This window comes from Trifolium pratense, linkage group LG4, assembly GCF_020283565.1.
Source record: "Trifolium pratense cultivar HEN17-A07 linkage group LG4, ARS_RC_1.1, whole genome shotgun sequence".
In the NCBI taxonomy this organism is placed as follows: Eukaryota; Viridiplantae; Streptophyta; class Magnoliopsida; order Fabales; family Fabaceae; genus Trifolium; species Trifolium pratense.
This window is the reverse complement of record NC_060062.1, coordinates 25,205,453-25,225,418: the sequence shown is the minus strand read 5'-3', so window position 1 is coordinate 25,225,418 and position 19,966 is coordinate 25,205,453. Positions and strand designations below refer to the sequence as shown.

The following is a 19,966-nucleotide window of genomic DNA, read 5'->3' as shown; positions in this document are numbered from 1 at the left end:
CTACTATATTATTTTTATATATTTAAGTTTTGAAAATTTAATTTAATTTGTTTTAGAGTGAGTGAGTTAAGAGACTCAAATAAGCGATAATCAATTTGATTTTATGCCTTGAAGGTCGACCATGGAAGAAATATATCTATTGTGACATGTGATGGAGTGATATCAATTGGATAAAAAGACTTGCACTTAATGTTTATTTGATTTGGACAAGGCGCGAATTGGATTTCATGTTGTCAAAAATCCCACAATAATAAGAGTTGAGATTGTTTTGTACTGATTTTGTTAAGATTCAATATGAGCCGGCTGATTTGAAATAGATGTCTTAGATCTACTACTGCGTGTAACATTGTGACTTTGTTACAGCAGTAAATCCTTATGATAGAGTGTCTAGGGATATTTTGTAGAAATCCCTCTAGAAGAAAGGGGTTAAGATTGTCAATATTTGAACTATCAAGGATATGCACGAGGGGTCTCAACTAGTATCAAATTATTTTCGATTTCTTTAAAAATAAATTATGAATAATCTATACAATATAAACTTTCAAACTAACAATAAATTTTATTAAATTTATATTCGTTATAATAATATTAACAACTTGTACATCATGAAAAACTCGGTAAAATCTGTTACACGTGACTTTGTTATATTATCATTAACAACTCATAAGAATCCAAACAGACCAAACAAAAAATGTTTTTCTTCTCTCTAAGTGGCATGTGAGATATGGTTGGTGTGAAAGCACTTGCGGAACTAGGGTGGGGCTGGGGTGGGCCGCGGCCACCCCCGGAAAAATAGGAAATTACTAATATATCCTTGATTTTATTATAAAATAAACAATTATACTAGATATATATTTAGTTACGCGTACAAATGCAAAGTGTAAGTGCTAGCCCAGTGGCTTGTAGCATGCTATAACATACTCAGGTCATGAGTTCGAATCCTACAAAGCATGTTCTTTAACATTTTGTTCTTTTTTCTTCTCTTTTCTTCAGTTTGTTCGATTTTCTTTTCCTTTTTCTTTTAAAAAAACAATTTTAATATCCATATGCATATATCAATATAAAAGAAGAATATTTTATATTTAGATATATCAATATAAAAGAAGCACAATTTCTATCTTTTTTCAAAAAATGTATTATTTAGAGTTACACAATTAAATTTTTTAATGACCAAATTTGTGCTTATTATGACTTAATTTTTTGTATGAAATATAAATTTGTTCTTAGAGTTTAATGAGGACTAATGGGATGATTTGGCAGAATAAACGGGTACTATTAATGTAAAATTATTTTACATTATCGGTGCAAATTTTATTTTTTCTTTAATTTATAATTAAAATTTTTTTCTCGGCCCACCCCAACTTTTTTTCCTAGTTCCGCCACTGTGTGAAAGCTAGTAGCTACTCCCTCGCTGCAGGTTGAAAAGCAATCATGTACGATGTGTTTCCATTCTTTCACAAATTTGATGACACTACTTGATGTTCTGATCCAACACTGTGAAGGTATGTTTATTGTTGCCTCTTATTGAAGACGTAAAGAGTTGGATGGAGCAATAGTTTAGGGAGATTCGGCCATGAAGTACGAGGAAGGTGGACCGTAGTATTTAGAGCTGTAAAAATGGGTCGGGTTATCGGACCGGCCCATTAGCCCTATATTTTTACACGGGTCAGCCTTTATAAAAAGGGGGTCGGGCCTTATCGTACCGGACCTTATCGGGTCAGGTTTTTTCATGGACCGTCATGAGCCGGCCCCTTAAAGAATTAAAAAAATATTTTAAAAAATTCTATAATCTTTTTTTTTGTTATATGTTAGTCCTATTTTTATGCATAAATTCATATATAATCTTTTTTATTATTTTTGTCGTTTTTTTGTTTAAACAAATTGTCGTTTTATTGTTATTATTTATGTTTTGATCCAATCTATAATATGTTTTGTTCATATTTTTTTTAAACAAAATATGTTTTATTCATATTTTTAAGTATATCATCTTTTTATTGTATTTTTTTTTTGTAAAATTACAATTAAGGATATAATACTTGGAATATGGTTATTTTAAGCGTATCATCTTTTTATTGTATTTATTTTATATTCTTTCTATATTTTTTTTACTTAAATTACAATGAAGGATATAAAACTTGGAATTTGGTTAAACCTACTAAAGATAAATTAGTAACTTTGGCAGTAATTAATTTTATTATATTAGAAGTAGATATAAAATACTGAGATACGAGGTGGAAATCTATACCTATATTTTATACCTATATATAAAGATGATACAAAAAAAATTGGTGCGAACTTTTCATAATACCAACAATACCCATAATTGTTTTTAGCAGCAAAAAACTTTTATTAACAAACTCACCATAACATAAGACGTCTTTTTTTAGCTGTAAAAATCTTTTATTAACAAAATCACCAAAGCATAAGGCAAAATAGAAAACGCGGATCACACAAACCGATACTGGCCGCTAGAATAATAATAATAATACAAAAAACTTTTTGGATTAGGATGAGATTATTTGTTAGAGATTTGTTGTTTGTTTGATGAGGATAAAGATGAAGATATTGTTGTTTGGGAGATTAGGTGAGAAAATATAGGGATACGAATTACCTTCTTAAAAATTTAGTTGAGAAATATAACATAAATTTAGTAGAATCTGTTTTTTTTTTTTTTTTCAAAACAAAAATACTATGAAAATTAGTGGCCGGCCCATCGGGCCATATATGTTTTTGCTTATCGGGCCGGTCTAGGCGGGCTGAGCCATGAAGTTAATGGGCCGGGTCGGATCCTTTATATGGTCGGGTCGGCTGGACCGGACAGACCCCTTTGACAGCTCTAGTGGGAATAAACTTTACAACTCCGAAACAAACACACCCTAAGCCCTATTGTTAGAGTGAGATAACCCTCCGTCATTTCTATTTTTGTCATTAAAAAACACTCCACGAAATAATACTACAATACCTCGGTTCGATTTTTCGCAACTACAATCAAAAGAAGACTGAAATCACTTTATGCAATAACTGACCCCCGAACTAAATTAGGCGATTCAGTGAGCCGGATATTTGTGGTGAAAAACAAAAAATTAAATAAAAAAAAACATAAAAATTTAAATACAAATAAATAATGCACCAAACCCAATTGAGTGAGAAGAAAACCCTCCATCATTTCTATTTTTGGCATTAAAGTTTTTCCCACTAGTATCAATGGCATCATTATACAGCGTTTGTGACACATCACCCAAACAATTTGATATTGTTTGTCTTGTCATTGGTTGTTGTTATCAAAGGTTGGAAACTTGGAGAATCACGTGATAATATACTGGGTACCTCACTGCACTGCCTCTTTCTCTAAGAAAATATATACACAATTTCATGCTAAATGATTTGCAGCATAATAATAGGTAGAGTATTAGCCTATCGTACTGCTATGCAAAATATAAGTAGTTGGTTTCATTTTGGTTTCTTTGACTTTGATTTCATTTTGGTTAATCTTTTTTTTATTTTTTTATTTTTTTTATCATTCTAAGAGTTTCTAAAATTTTCTTTAGCTATCAATATGCACGTGAGTTAGTATGTGTTAATCCTACATTTTATGCTCCTATATATTGTACCGTGCAAAAAAAGTTGAATTTGACGAAGTTATTATACTTGGTGGGATCTCCCTCCCCTTCCATTAGATTAGTTCTTGTACTTAATAGATATGATGAACTAATACATCAAAGTCATATAATAAAAATATCGAATAAATGGAAGAAAAACAATGAAATGGGTCGGAGTCCATTAGCCCACATGACCTATACAGGCAGACTTGTTAATTTGAAACCCAATAATAATTGGGCTGAGCCAGACTGACCCATTTGGCAGCTCTAGGTGTCTTTAGTCAAGTTGTTTCTCATGTTGCTATTATTTTTTCATTTTATGCTTATGCAAAAATTAGTAGGAACTTGAGTTGATTTCATCGACAATTCGACAAAAAATTGTTAAAATAAATGAACTTGAATGATATTATGAATCAAATAGATAGTAAGTTTTTTAGATATATGTTGATCATTGTGTATATACATGCCCTGAGTTTGGCCTAGTGTGTGTAGCTTGTGTACTAGGCGTGCGTGTGAGTTACTTAAGGCCCAAGTTATCATGTTAGTGTGTTAGTTTGGTTGTTGTAACTGATTTGTAAGCTTGTGCTTGACTATATAAGGTTTTGCCAATCACTAATGAGAATCATAGGTTTCATTTGCCTTAACAATTGGTATCAGTTATCGGTTGAAACCGATCCAGCTCTTTGTTTTTAACCAAAGTTAGTTACACAAAGATTCATCGTTTCCTTCTTGCTTGAAACTTCCATGGCGAAATCAAGCAATTACATGCAACCATCAATTCCCAAATTTGATGGACACTACGATCATTGGTCATGCTTATGGAAAACCCAAATTTGATGGACAATACGATCATTGGTCCATGCTTATGGAAAACTTGTTGAGATCCAAGGAGTATTGGAGTCTCATAAAAGATGGAGTAATTGTGGCTCCTGCAGGAAAATCTTTCAATTGCAGAGTAGCTTGCTTGTTCAAGAACAAAGAATGAACAATCAGAAAGATGAACAAGAATAGATTCTCAAAGTCTCCAATGGTGGAAGAGGGTATGGTGGTAGAGGAGAGAATTCATATGGAAGAGGTCGTGGTAGAGGCATGGGACGTGGTGGAAGAGGTGCAAAATTCAATAAAGGTTATTTTGAATGCTATAAATGTCACAAGCTAGGTCACTTTCAAGCTGATTGTCCTAGCTGGGAAGAAGACGATGCAAATTATGCTCAGTTTGATGAAGAAGAAGAAATTTTGCTTATGGCTCAAGAAACAAAAGCCAAAGATCCTCAAGAGTCTGATACAAAAAATGAATTATGGTTTTTGGATTCAGGTTGCAGCAATTAGAGCTGTCAAAATAGGCTAGCACAAATGGGCCGGCCTGCGAAGCCCGATTTTTTTTCCCAGGCTTGGGCCTTGAAAATCCTAGTCCGAATTGTTTTCGGGCTTTTTAGCCCTGCCCGATAAAGCCCGTTTAAAATATGGGCTAGCCGAAATGGGCCCCGGGCGTCCCGCAAGCCGAATAAATTATAATATTTTTTAAAATAATAAATACTACTCCGTATAAATAAATTGTTTTGGATGATTTGAACTTAGTTTGTATTATAAGAGTTTCTTTTGCCGCTCTACGAATGTCTCAAATGTCATCCGCTAGAGCTGTCAAATGGGCCGGCCCGGTCCGGCCTGGAGGGGCCCGGTCAAATAAAGGGGCCGGCCCAGCCCGACCCGTTAACTTCATGACCCAGCCCGCTTAGTCCGGCCCGATAAGCAAAAGCCTACATGGCTCGATGGGCCGGCCCACTAATTTTCATAATATTTTTTTTTGAAAAAAAAACATATTCAACTAAATTTATGTTATATTTCTCAACTAAATCTTCAAGAAGGTAATTCTTATCCCTATATTTTCTCACATAATCTCCCAAACAACAATATCTTCATCTTTATCCTCATCAAACAAATAAACACATCTCTAACAAATAATCTCATTCTAATCCAATAAGTTTTTTGTCATATTATTATTATTACTACAAAAAACAAATTCCAAGTTTTATATCTTTCATTCATCCATTGTAATTTAAGTAAAAAAAAACAAAAATATAAAAGAATATAAAATAAATACAATAAAAAGATGATAGACTTAAAATAACCATATTCCAAGTTTTATATCCTTCGGTGTAATTGTACAAAAAAAATTAAAAAAAATATAAAAAGATGATATGCTTTAAAAATAGGAATAAAACATATTATAGATATGAACAAAACACAAATAATAACAATAAAATAACAAAAATAATTAAAAAAATTATATATGAATTTATGCATAAAAATAGGACCAAAATATAACAATAAAAAGATTATACAATTTTTTTAAATAATTTTTTAATTCTTTAAGGGGCCGGCCCAAAAGCCTGTGGGCCGGCCCATGACGGCCAATGAAAAAGCCTGACCCGATAAGGTCCGGTCCGATAAGGCCTGGCCCCCTTTTTATGAAGTCCGGCCCGTGTAAAAGGATAGGGCTAATGGGCCAGCCCGATAGCCCGGCCCTTTTTGATAGCTCTATCATCCGCTACTTAAGTAGCGGACGGTATTTTTTCCTCAAATTTCTCATTTTTACTACTTAAGTAGCAGATGAGTAAAAATAGGGTGCACGAGAAACTCGTAAGTAGCGGATGAGTAAAAATAAAGCGCGTGAGAAACTCGTAGGTAGCAGATGAGTTAAAATAGGGCGCGTGACAAACTGTTAAGTAGTGGATGAGTAAACAATAGGGGGCGCAAGAAACTCTTAGGCAGGGGATGAGTAAAAATAAGGCGCACGAGAAACTCATAAGTAGCGGGTGAGTAAAAATAGGGCGCGCGAGAAACTCGTAGGTAGTGGATGAATAAAAATAGGGCGTGCGAGAAATTCGTAAGTAGCGGATGAGTAAAAATAGGACGCGTGAGAAAATCTTTGGTAGCGGATGAGTAAAAATAGGGCACACGAGAAACTCATAAGTAGCGGGTGAGTACAAATAGGGCGTGCGAGAAATCCGTAGGTAGCAGATGAATAAAAATAGGGCGCGCGAGAAACTTGTAGGTAGAAGATGAATAAAAATAATGCGCGCAAGAGTTTTTGATCCTATATAGTATATGTATAATATAAGAGTATTGATTAACATAGCGTAGTAGTTAATTTGAATGTCCAATTTTGGTATGCACGACAAAGCGTAGTAGTTTTTTAGTTATTTATAATGTTGAGTTTGAATACTAAAAGTAAAAAAAAATTCGGGCTGGTCCCAAAGCCCGACAACCCGTACCAGGTTGGGCTCAAGCACTAATTTTTATAGCCTGTTTTTATCCGGGTTTTTTAGCCCGGCCCGATAAAGTCCGACCAAGCCGACCCGAAACAGGTCGTCCGTTTTGACAGCTCTAGCAGCAATCACATGGTTGAAAATAAGAATTGGCTATTTGAATATGATGACATCTTCAAAGATTCAGTAAAATTGGGTAATGACTCAAAGATGGCCGTTGATTTTAAGAATCAATATAGATAATTTATATTACTTTAGTCTATCATTATTTTTTCCTTGAAAAAATATAGTAAAAAATTTATGTTGTTTTATTAAAAAATATAATTATCAAAAAAATAAATATTGAAGTTCTTTTTCATCTTAATATATTGGCACGCTCGAATTCACAAACACATAAACTAAAAAAAGGGACCCAAAATTTCAATCATAGTTTTCATTTTTTTTCACGTCATGGCTTCTTCCACTCACCAGCAGCAGCAACAACAACATCAACCATTACCAAATCTTCACGGTGGCGCCACCTCAGCACCACCACCAACTCCATCAACTACCACCAACAACCACCTCTCAACTTCCAACGCCGCCGACGCACTCTCACGCCTCCTCCACCGTCTCCCTCCCAATCTCTCTCTCCCAACTCGCCGCTCCTCTCCATCCGCCATATCTCCTCCCTCTCTCTCTTTTTCTTCATTAATCCCAAACGAACTCATCTCCTCCATTTCCCAACACGGTTTTATTCAACTCACTGATCACTCAATTTCCTCCGAACTCGCCAACTCGGCCGAGTCAGAATCGCTTAAACTATTCAACCTATCTCACGATCAAAAGCAATCGTTCTTCCCTCAAAACTGGCCTTTCGGTTATGACGATGGAGAAGGAGACGGACTCTCGGAATCGTTCCGGTTTGACTCGTTGTTTACGACTGAGTCGAACGAGTTAATAAAACTCGATTCTATTCGCGAGTTCACACGTGAGCTTGAGAAACTGGGTTTGAATATTATTGATATGTTAATGATGGGTTTGGGGATTGAGAACCCGGTTGAAAATGATCCGAACCGGTTGAGTTCGATTATGTGGGTTTCGGAGTGTTTACCCGGAAATAAACCCGGTTCAACGGGTGGGTTTTATCCGTTTATAGTTGGGTTGAAGTATCAGATAAGATGCGAGAAACAGTTGTTGTTGTCGGATTCAGGTGGGTGGGTTTCTGTGTTGTCACACGTGGATTCCATCTTGGTTACTGTTGGTGATATTGCTCAGGTTAGATTATTAATACTAGTACTACATTTTTCTTCTTTTAGGTTTTTTTTTTTTTTTTTTTTATCGCATGAGATTAGTACTTTTTCCATCAACTTATGATTCCAATCAAGTCGCATAAAATAAATGTGTTTATAAAGATATCATCAAAATAAAAAATATTGATTTGATGGATGAATGTGTAAAATTTAATTGTTGGTCTATAAGTTGGTCAGGTGTTAATCGGTGGTAGGAGAATCACGGTTCGATCCCCGTAACTGCGATGATGAGCGGTCTTGAATTACTTGATGTCAGAACTGATACCCGAACCGGTTTAAGCGGTTCAATGGATCCAATACTAGTGGTGAAAACCAAAAAATAAAAATTAATTAAAAGTAATGTAGTTATCTGGTTTAGTTGGCAACTACATGGTATATTTGAAAGCTTAGAAATAGTGTGGTCTTTAATGGGGATATATCTAATGCCGCTTCCTTATAATAATATTTTACTTATAATAATGTGGCGATTATATGGTATAATGTTCATAAGAGATTGAATATCTCTTTTACTTCTTTATAATAATATTTTACTTATAAAAAAATTAAAATTAAGAGTAATAATTGTAAAGGATATTAAAAGAGAAAATTTACTACAAATGTAAGTGCAATACTCCTTTCAGTCATAATAATTATTATAAAAAAAAGGATTTAATTGATATGCACCGACGGTGTAAAATAATTTTACACTGTCAACCAATACCAACCATATTTTCCGCCACATCATCCCACTTCACCCCACTTTCTTTACATGACATGGCAAAATGATGATTATTTATTGGACGATCGTGTAAAACTATTTTACACCGTCGGTGCATATCAATTAAACTCTAAAAAAAAATATTAAGAATTATAGTTTTTGGTTATTAACCCTCTAATTTGCTGCACTATATTAAGCAGAACACTATAGCATTTTCTATGAAATATATATCACTCATTTTAAAACAACTGCAGCACTATATTTGAGAACATTTTGGCTATTTGTTGATTTTTTGGGAGTACTATTTATAATTTTTTTGTATTGTCTAACTTTTATAATCAGAAACTTATTTTCTTTAAGTTAGTGGCTTGGTTTGTGGGCAAAAGCTTATGGGTAATGTCAGATTTGTCAGCTTTGAATTATTTATGATTTGTACCATTTTGCCACTTAGGTGCATGTATAATTCAATTTCTTTTAGGACATATTGTATAATTCAATTTTGAAAATGATCACCAAAAAAATAATTCAATTCAATTTTGAATGGCCATAGTTTTAGTTTTTTATTTTGGTACAACGAAAGGCCATAGTTTGAACAAAGGTTCAAATTATATGGTTTAATTAAGCATTCAAATTATATGGTTAACAAGTCAAAAAAAGTTTTTTATTTTATTTTTTATAACAAAAAATAAGCATGCTTTTTGAATGAGATATTATTAATCATCTGAATGGGGTTTATTTTTAGTCGTTGGGTCACATGATAAATGAGAGATGTTATTTTGGTGGTCTCATTTTATTTATTTTCTAGAATGATAGTTAAGTTTTCTTTTTTTGGTCAAAGGAGTTAAGTTTTAATTAAGTTATTTTTTAAATAATCCATATATTATTGACAGTTTATTATGTGTATATAAAAACCATCATATATATCTTATAAAACAAAAAATCATTAATCATCCAAATGAAGGAGACCAGAAAGTGTATGAGATTATTTTGTGTGTGTTAACCCTAGATTCTTAGAAGAAGGGAGTCATGGACTCATGTCATGGTAATTTAGAGTTTAGTTGAGGTGTAAGTAAAATCGATAAAAAAAAGTTGTCCCTACATGTGAAGAAAAGAATTTGAATTCTTTCGAATGATTCGTCTTTTGGTAGAATTATATATGTTTTGAAAATGGAATAATTAAGTGTGATTAAAATGTTATGATACTATCATTTATCAAACTATTTTTTCGATTTTTCTAAAAATAATCATATATATATATATGAGGAGGGATCTGTTGACTCTAGGAGTAAATCTTCATTTACTTACTCCGCTTAATAACTCAATATCGGCATTATATTTTTTAATCCAACCATTGAATTCAAAGATCTCATTGAGTAGATCAACTCCACAAATTTTTATAAAAATTCAAAACCGTTTGATACTTTTTCTGATAACTTCAATTGAACGTACGACAAACTTTTAAAAAAACCGTTGAATTTCAATAGTCTGAATACATAACTACATTTTTTGATTTTTTATAAAAATTTGTGGAGTTGATCTACTCAATAAGATCCTTGAATTCAACGGTTGGATTGAAAAAATATAATGTCGATATCGAGTTATTAAGCGGAGTAAGTCAATTGCGACTTACTCCTAGAGTCAACGGATCTCTCCTCAATATATATACCAAAATATAGAATTAACCCTCTAAAGTTCTTCCCTCTGTGACTCCCGAACATACCTAGGAGCAAAAATATTAAGAATTTTTTTTTCTTCAATTTATCCCTTAATAATTTGGGGCTATTTATCTATCAATCAATGAGAACAAGCTGCGTAGGAGTAATTATTTTACACGTTAAGTATATTTTTAAACATTAACAGCACATCAAATTAATCTTAAGACTGATGCATATTGATATGGTATTTGTTTACCACAATATATGAATGTGTAGGTTTGGAGCAATGGGAAGCTAAAGAAAGTTAGAGGCAGACCAATGGCAACATTAGGAGATGAAAATGATTCACATTGCATAACAATGTCATTATTGATTACTCTTCCTACAGAAAGCAATGTAGCTCCACTTCTTCCAATTGGTAACAAGGACAAACTTGAAGATGGTGATGAAGAAGAAATCAATATTGGAGGTGAAGGGCAAAATAGGGTTTTCAACTCTATTGATTTTGAGGACTATGCTTGGAGAGTTTATCATGAACGTCTCTTATTTAAGGATCCATTGGATAGGTACCGTGTTACTCAATAGTTGGAGTTATTTTATTCTTTCTAGCTATATATGTGAGGTTTTGTGAGATTTATTAATGTTTTTCCTATGAGCTTTTAATTTTGAATGATCTTTTCTTGACAAAAGTTATGAGTTGTATATGCTCCATTTATTGATTTGATTGATTTTCAAGCTCTTTTGAGAACAGTGTCACTGATTTTTGTTAAATACTTTGTTTATGGGCTTTAGAGTGAAAATGAGGAAGAAAAAGATAAGAAAAGGGTTAAATTCAATCATTTTAAAATTTTCCTTCGAATTATGGTCTCATAAATTTTTAGTTTTTAATTTTAATCTCTTATTCTTTACAAAAATTCATATAGAATATTCTAAATAATATGTTTTGATGGTATATCATTATTGAGATCTTAATATATCATTAGCTTCACTAATATTAGACCAAGAAACAAACAAACTAGAGAAGATTTCTTCTTCACGCAATCTGCCGCCCTTCCAATTCTATCTCCCTCGCAATGTAGGATGTAGAATTGTAAATAGCAAAAACTGAGGAAAAAAATAGTTCGCATCTTAGGATGCGAACCTTATAAAATAGGGGCGAATGAATGGTAAAAGATACAAAAAATATTAGATTTTATAAGGTTCGCATTCTAGGATGCGAACTGTTTCTTTTTTCCCAGATTTTGCATCCCCCGAGTTCGCTCCTTAAGTAGCGGCGAGGGGGTATTTTTGAAATTTTCGGAGGCGAACGAGGACTTCCAGTGAACGTGAAAAGAAAAAATCACTAGAGAATATATATGTTCAAGCCCAATCCAACTAGGCCCAGTTCTGTACAATCTAGGAGAAAAAAAATTAGAAAATCTTCCCCTTACATTCTTAGAACCTCCCTAATTTTCTAAATTTATCCTCCTTCATATCACAGTATCACACCATTCGAATAGATTTTTTTTCAAATTGGCTAATCCTTCGGATTATAAGAAGGCTAACAATTTATACGACCATAAAAATTTCAAGATTTTATAACTCTCCGATTGGCCAATATGTAGGATAAAATGTAACTTTTTTCCATGTTTTTCACACCTTTCAATGTGTCAATTCAATTGTGTAAAATAAAATTAGCCGATAAGGAGGTATAGTATAAAATGTTTAAAGATATGATTCTTGTTATAGGAATCATTCACAGTTTTACGATTCAAAAATTGTGCTTCCAAGTACATGAAAAATCTTTCAAAACAAGTATACGTAGAAGAGAAAGAAAAAAAAAAAAAGTTAATCCACTAGAACAATTAACAAACATCCAAGATTTTTTTGTGTGGGATTGTACCAAAGTGACAATCACAAACACATTTTATATAAGGATTAAGTAATAATGTAACAAAGTGACGATCACAAACACATCTTTTTGTGTGGGATTGTAACAAAGTGACAATGACAATCCCTATTGTCTCAAGTTTTGGGTGGAGATGTGGCCGGCGTCCCTTTCTTGTGGTCTTGGAGTATTAACCCTGTTGTTTCTCCTAGCGCTCTTCCGAAATTTTCAACAAGTGGTATCAGAGCCGTGATTCGGCTTAGTGGGAGGAGCGGGAGTGAATCCTGGTATTGGATCAACTATAGGATATGAAAATTCACACTTGGGTGAAGATTGTCGAATTTCAAGTATGAGTGGTTAAGTCTCACATCGACTATAAATTTAAAGAATATTAAAATGTAAGCGTTTAACGTCCCGTTATATCTATCGAGCTACCCCAAACTCTCATTTTTCTCCTCCTCGAACTCTACAACTCCATGAGACATCTCTTGCATCCCTTGCTACAAATCCATCTTCATATCTTCTGTATCCACTCTACCTTGTGAATATCTTAGTTAAAGACATGTATTTCAACCATGTACTATTTATTTTAGACTTGTTCACGTAATGTAATATTTTATTTATTTATCAAAATTAAACGTAAATGTTCACATTAAATGAGTCAAATTTATTATCATGAGTTTATAATTTTTGTTTTTTGTTATGACTTACTGTATGTATGAGTCTATTAGAGAAGTTGTCCTCAACAATTGTCTCATTATAGAGTGGTTGCACCGAAACTTGTTACTATATAAAAATGTCATGTCATATTCTTTTTTCTTCATTTTACTATTATGAAGAAAATGCCATTTCATCTTTCTCAACACTTTAGCAAACTGCAACCGATGATTCATGTGTGTGTGCACCTGCTTCATGCTTTTTGGGCTTCACAATTTTCTATTGGGTCTCTTTCTCCTTCTCAATATTTCATTGTTTATTTTCCTTTAAATGTTAGATTAAGATTAGGTGACCTATTCCATATATAATTTATTTATCTGAAGGGTTGTTAATACTTTTAGAATCAATCAGGGTGTGTTTGGCTTTAACATAGTGAGTGATGTTGCCATTTAGCTAATATGATGTATATATGTGAAAGTAAATTACCTAGATCTTCTATAGCTTTGATGCTTTCAGAAGTTTGCCTTTTAGAAGTAAATAGTGACTACTGCTTAGTTCCCGTGAACTTAGCTCAGTTAATAGGAACATTGTGTTATAATTTATAATTTCTTAGAAGTAAATTTGTCAAAATTACATTATTTTGGTTAATTTATCGGCTTTTTTAATATTTTGGTTAATTTATCTTCTTTTTTGTTGATATTTTACCAGCTAATTTAATAACAAAATAATTAAACTTCAAGATTTCTAGGAGTTTTCACCACATTTATTGTGCCAATTAAAAACTACAAGAAATATCAGATCCGGAGATTCACAAGTGTCAATGGAAGCGTGCGTGCGTGCCTCATAGTAATAAAAGAAGCAATGTTTAAGCATTCAGGACTGTTATTTGAAACACATATTTGGCCGACATATCTTTTTTGACACCGTACAAATACAAGGAGAGAGTATGCATGCAAATCAAGAAAGGGCTACTCTGTTTATTTATTTTTCCCATCACTAGTATTGACCTACAGCATCGACTAATCTGATTTTGAAGTCAGTTCTGACATCAAATGATTTCAACTCCCTCTTAATCGTAGTTGCGAGGATCGAATTGTGGTCCTCCCTACCAAGTTCAGCGTCAATTACCACTGGGCCAACTAACGATTGGTATGACTACTCTATTTTTGTATTATAAGAAAAAAAATAGATTTATTAAATAATTGATTTATTTTTTCTATTTGTTGAATAATTAATTAATTTGGTCTATTTGTTAAATTTTTACACGGTAAATATACCAATTAAATCAATAATATACCAACTAGCTTATATTATATATAGTTGCCCCCGGCGCTGGGCCAAATGTTGGTCTAATGGGCTGGAACGAACCAGCCCAATAGACTCAACTGCCAAGATAGTCCCTGTATTGTAGGGGAGGCGGTTATTCGCCCCTATCTTGGTTGGAGTTGTTCCGCTATTAGTGGATAACGGATAAGCTCCTTGGCTGAGTCGTGGTTGGATGGATGAGCACGTGTTTATCGTGTCGCGTAGCCGTTACGTCGTGGAGGACACATCATGGGCTGACGTGTCAGGGATGCTCCCTCTTATTGGGCTGTGCCCCAAATTCCGGGCAGGGGGACAATTGGGTCACACAACACACATATAATAATAAATTATTATAAAAATCAATGTCACACAACTCACATAGAAGAAACTTAGAAGACAGGATTCACACCCTCATAAAGTTCCCTACATATAACTAATCTCAAACATTAGTTTTTAGGTTTTTATAATTAGTTGACCCAAAAGACTTATATTGAAATTAATCTAAACATTGCTGTTGGAATAAAACTTTACTCTGACCATCAAGAATTGCTTCCTTGCAATCCGAAACTTAAAACTGTAAGATAGCAACATTGTGTCCACCAAAGAGTCTAAAATTAAACCACCAAACTCTTTCACATGACTGAGACTACTACCAACTTTGAAAGCTTTGAAATCACTCCTTTGTAACCCTCTCCCTCACGTATATTCATTCTAAGTTGTTGCATTGCCAATGGATCAAGGGGAATCATGTCTAATAATATAATCAATTTTTACATTAAATATGTATTTAGTTCCGGTAATTTATCTCAAATTTTATTTTTAGTCTGTGTATCTACGTTTTAGTCACTATGAAATGTAAAACCGCGTGTTTTTTAGTCTCTAAAAGCAGAGACTAAAAATATATTGTTTTGGTAATAATTATTCGTATACTATAGAGTGAATACATGGGCTAAAATAATTTAGATGTAGATTTTATTTTCGGTTTTTTATAGGTATTTTTCACTAGAGATAATCATATTTAAAATATGTATAGTAAATGTGAGTTGTCTTTCATAATTAATATTAAAATATTGATTCGTTATGTTGCGTAAGTCAAATCCCTTCTATTAAATTTAATCATCGTTGGTAAAATTTGTAGAGTAAGAACATACATAGTTCTATTTTTTTTATTTTTTTATAAAATAAAAACAGAGCAAAATGGCCATGTAAAACTCACCTTACTCAAGGAATTAGGCACCAAAATTTATGGTAATGCGCCTAATTTTTTCATTTATTTATGAAAATATATAATAATTTACAAAAAAAGAATAGAGCAATAAATGAATTTGAATAATTTTATATGAAAAGTCATCGTCATGATAAAATTATTTTAAATAGAACATTATTGATAGTCGTAGAAACATTTCATGTATTTTAAATACGGATTTGAATTCATTCGTTTTTCACTTCTCCATATTTTAAAACACGATTTGTGTCGATATATTATGATGTATTTTAAATACAGGTTTGAATCCACTCATTTTTCACTTCTCCACACTTTAAAACACGATTTGTGTTAATAGACTATTTGACCAAAGAAATTACTTATAAACTAGCATCCTTCAAATGTTATGATCTAATAAATTAGTTACTATAATGGTGGGATCACATACATAACCCCTTATATATATATTTTTTAAAACCAAAGTTATCTTTCGCGCGCAATTACAAATATTAATCTGTAACTGAGATTCATTTAGGAGATTGACATCTCTCAATAAATATTTTTTTCATACGCACCAGCTGAAAATCAAGGCTAAGACTAAACGGTTAAGGAACTCAAATACCTACGCACATGTCATATTTTAACAGTGACATGACTTAGATCAGCCACAAAATAAGTTGAGAATTGAGAAAGACAACCATCCACCAAATAACCTTCTTCTATATTCTTGACAAGATCATTTCACCAAACCCCAATTAAACAAACCTAATACTTGAATTCAACTCTTTTTCTTTCCCAAATGTCTCTCTTTTCTTCCTCTATATTTCTACCTCTTTTCTCTTCTCTTTTGCTCACTGATTTTTTATTTTTATTATTATTCTGATTATTATTATTTCTCTTTCTTTTTTTTTCTCTTTTTCTACCATGCAGCCATTTCGTCGCAAGACACCTCTTTTCAACTTAGAAACAGGAGTAGCAATGAAGGGTCGAAAAAACAACAATTTCTCCATTTTTGTAGTTGTTTTTTCCATTTTCCTCTTTGGGATTTTCATGTATAATGAAGACGTTAAATCCATAGCTGAATTCCCATTTTCTAGACCAAAAGTTCAACAAACCCATCAAGAAAAACCAAAAAAGATTGAGTCTTTACAAAAGGAAATTACAGAGAAAGTTGTTGTAGAAGAAGAAACAGAAAATGTTGTTGTTGATGATGATACTAAGAAAAATGCTGTGGAAGAAACTGTTACTGTTGTGACTACTAAGAATTCAAGAACTCAACTTGATAAAAGTGATGATGGTGATGATGATTCTGATGAACCACAAGAAGAACATGTTGAATTGAAAAAGATTGTTATGACAGAGAAAGAAGAGAAGATTGAATTGTTAGAAGAAGAGGAAGAAGATGATGAAGAAGTTGAATTGCCACCTAAAGATTGTGACTTGTTTAATGGTAAATGGGTTTTAGATAACTTGACACATCCTTTGTATAAAGAAGATGAATGTGAATTTCTTACTTCACAAGTTACTTGTATGAAGAATGGAAGAAAAGATTCTTTGTATCAGAATTGGAAATGGCAACCTAGAGATTGTTCTCTGCCAAAGTAAGCAATTTTTGGCTTTTTCTTAATCTTTGAATTTTCCAATTTTGTTATTGAAATTTGAATATTATTATTATTATTATTCTTAATGATTGGATTTTTGTGTGATTATTAAGGTTTAAGCCAAGATTGTTGTTTAAGAAGATTAGAGGGAAGAGGGTAATGTTTGTTGGAGATTCTTTGAATAGAAATCAGTGGGAATCAATGGTTTGTATGGTTCAATCTGTTGTTACTTCGGATAAGAAGACTTGGTATAAGACTGGTTCTCTTGCAATATTGAAAATTGAGGTTTGTCCTTTTCCTTTTTCATTTGGGTGTTAGCCACATCAATTATATTTTAGCTTCAATTCTACAAAATATTAGTAAGAATTGCTAAATGCAAATGTTATTTAAAACCTTGATTCTAGACATCTTGATCATCATATGCATAATAATTTGTCATAGAATCTCAACTGAGATGTCATTTAGTGTTTGACAGTAACTCGAATAGGATTACCTTTCATAGAAGAAATTTGTGAGAAACAAAAAAAAATTAAAAAATAAAAAAGGCTTAATTGTTAACCACAAGCATAACATCATACTTTGAATGGTAAAATACTATGTCCCTCTTCCCCTAATATGTGAAAGGTATCATTTCTAGCTTGATTTCACTTACCTCGCGACAGAACTCTAAATTATCAAGATCCTTCTCCTGAAAATCGGAAGGGTCACACAAAAATGGTACTACTATTCATCTTTATGGGCTAGAATAAGAACAAAGATGTAATAATGATGATCAATTTTGTGCATTTATAGTGGGCCACTGAATTTGATGACAAAGTGGCAAGTGGGAATGTTTAAATACCAAGTCACCTCTTTATTTTGCCTTAGTTAACAAGATCTGGCTTCGATAGATGGAGACATGTAGTTAATAAAGGACACCTTGTTTTTTACCCAAAATAAAATGACATGTTGTGTCAGTGTTAACATGGACTTATTCAATGTTGCTTAAGATGCACTCTTGTTATTTGTGTAGGAACCAGAGAACATAATTACTACTGTGGAATTCTACTGGTCACCATTTCTTGTAGAATCAAATTCAGATGATCCAAAAATGCACAGCATATTAGACCGTATAATCATGCCTGAATCAATTGAAAAACATGGAGTGAATTGGAAGGATGCAGATTATCTTATCTTTAACACCTACATATGGTGGATGAACACTTTCAACATGAAAGTCTTGTAAGTAGTATTTTTTTTTACCTTATTTAATGTTTCTTGATTTTGAAGCAAGTTTATGAAACTTATATGGATTTTTGTGTGATGTAATAGACGAGGATCATTTGATGAAGGGGCCACAGAATATGATGAAGTTCCTAGGCCAGTAGCATATGAGAGAGTAATGAAGACATGGTCAAAATGGGTTGATAACAACATTAATCCAAATAGAACCAAAGTTTTCTTCACTGGCACGTCCCCTCTTCATATCAAGTAATGACAATATCTCTTTTTCTGCTTTTTAATCTTTGAAAAGTAATTTTCTGATCAATAAACAAACATTGATTGTCATATGAACTGTTATGCAGACACAGTATATAAATAAAGGGAATTGAAATTCAATTTGTTAACATATTTTTTAAATATTCATTTTTCTTATAACACCATACATAGTGTTGGCATATTTTCTTTTTAAAGTTCCATGTCATGTGATTGAAAAACAACAATATCTATGGTACTAACTAAATTTTCTTCTAGGAAAAACCTATTAAATTTACTCACATGTTTTATTTGTATGTTTATGGTTGAATAATCTTGCCTTTTGGATAAAGATCTATCTTTTCATAATTTTACTCCACCAAATGTACATGCAATAAAATGAGCTGTCCAACCTAAAAGACCAAGATACTTAATGAGTAAACAGGAAGGAATCAAATTCCTAGTTAGTTGGTGACCCACTTCCCCTTCAATAATTAACATTTTATTGTTTGTACTTGACTTTTAAGCTTAAGCATAATTGGTGTTTGAATTTAACATTTACAATTAACCATTTTGATTATATAGGAGTGAGGATTGGAACAACCCAGATGGTATAAAATGTGCTAAAGAAACAACTCCGGTTCTCAACATGTCGACTCCGTTGAATGTGGGCACAGATCGTCGGCTTTTCGTCATTGCAAACAATGTGACAAACTCAATGAAGGTGCCAGTGTACTTCATTAACATCACAACCTTATCAGAGTATAGAAAAGATGCACATACCTCGGTTTACACCATACGTCAAGGAAAGATGCTAACACCTGAACAACAAGCTGATCCAACTAATTATGCAGATTGTATTCATTGGTGTTTACCAGGATTACCAGACATTTGGAATGAGTTCCTTTATGCACAAATCATCTCTCAATCTTGACGAATAACGTACAGATACTTCATACACAAATACCTTTTCTTTTTTTTACCTAATTGTTATTATTTCTCCTTTTACTTAAGAAGAAAGCTTGTCCTTTTTTCTTCCCTTCACTTCAACGCCTCAACTTTTGTTGTCTCTGTCAGTTTTTGTAATTTTTGAGTCACTTTTTATTAGGTTTTTTAGGAGTTGGACAAATATTTTTGTTGTTACCCTTTTACTTCCTCGTGTTTACTTGTTAAGCCAATTTAGCACAGCAAGAACATAAATTGTACAATGAATCCTTGTTCCTTTAATGAAGAAAAAAAAAATAAAGCACCACGGCTTTGTTTAGTTGATTTTTGTAGTTCCATTGTTCCAAGTTTAAAATAATTGCATGTAATGTAATGATAATGATATTTTGCAAGTACAAATGAAAAGTAATCTATATCTTA

General features: G+C 32.6%; 2 protein-coding genes across 2 annotated transcripts; both read left to right on the top strand.

The window, feature by feature from the left end:
• Positions 1-7,243: 7,243 nt before the first annotated feature.
• LOC123924129 (gibberellin 2-beta-dioxygenase 1) lies at positions 7,244-11,262 on the top strand. The gene is made up of 2 exons (XM_045976903.1): positions 7,244-8,125; positions 10,789-11,262. Exons 1-2 carry the CDS (start codon positions 7,319-7,321, stop codon positions 11,095-11,097), a joined length of 1,116 nt encoding a protein of 371 aa, XP_045832859.1. The 5' UTR covers positions 7,244-7,318; the 3' UTR covers positions 11,098-11,262.
• A 4,773-nt stretch (positions 11,263-16,035) lies between these two features.
• LOC123924128 (xylan O-acetyltransferase 1-like) lies at positions 16,036-19,878 on the top strand. Its single transcript, XM_045976902.1, has 5 exons — positions 16,036-17,146; positions 17,260-17,431; positions 18,159-18,367; positions 18,458-18,616; positions 19,187-19,878. The coding sequence occupies exons 1-5, from the start codon at positions 16,470-16,472 to the stop codon at positions 19,533-19,535; spliced, it is 1,566 nt and encodes a 521-aa protein (XP_045832858.1). The 5' UTR covers positions 16,036-16,469; the 3' UTR covers positions 19,536-19,878.
• The last annotated feature ends 88 nt before the right edge of the window (positions 19,879-19,966 follow it).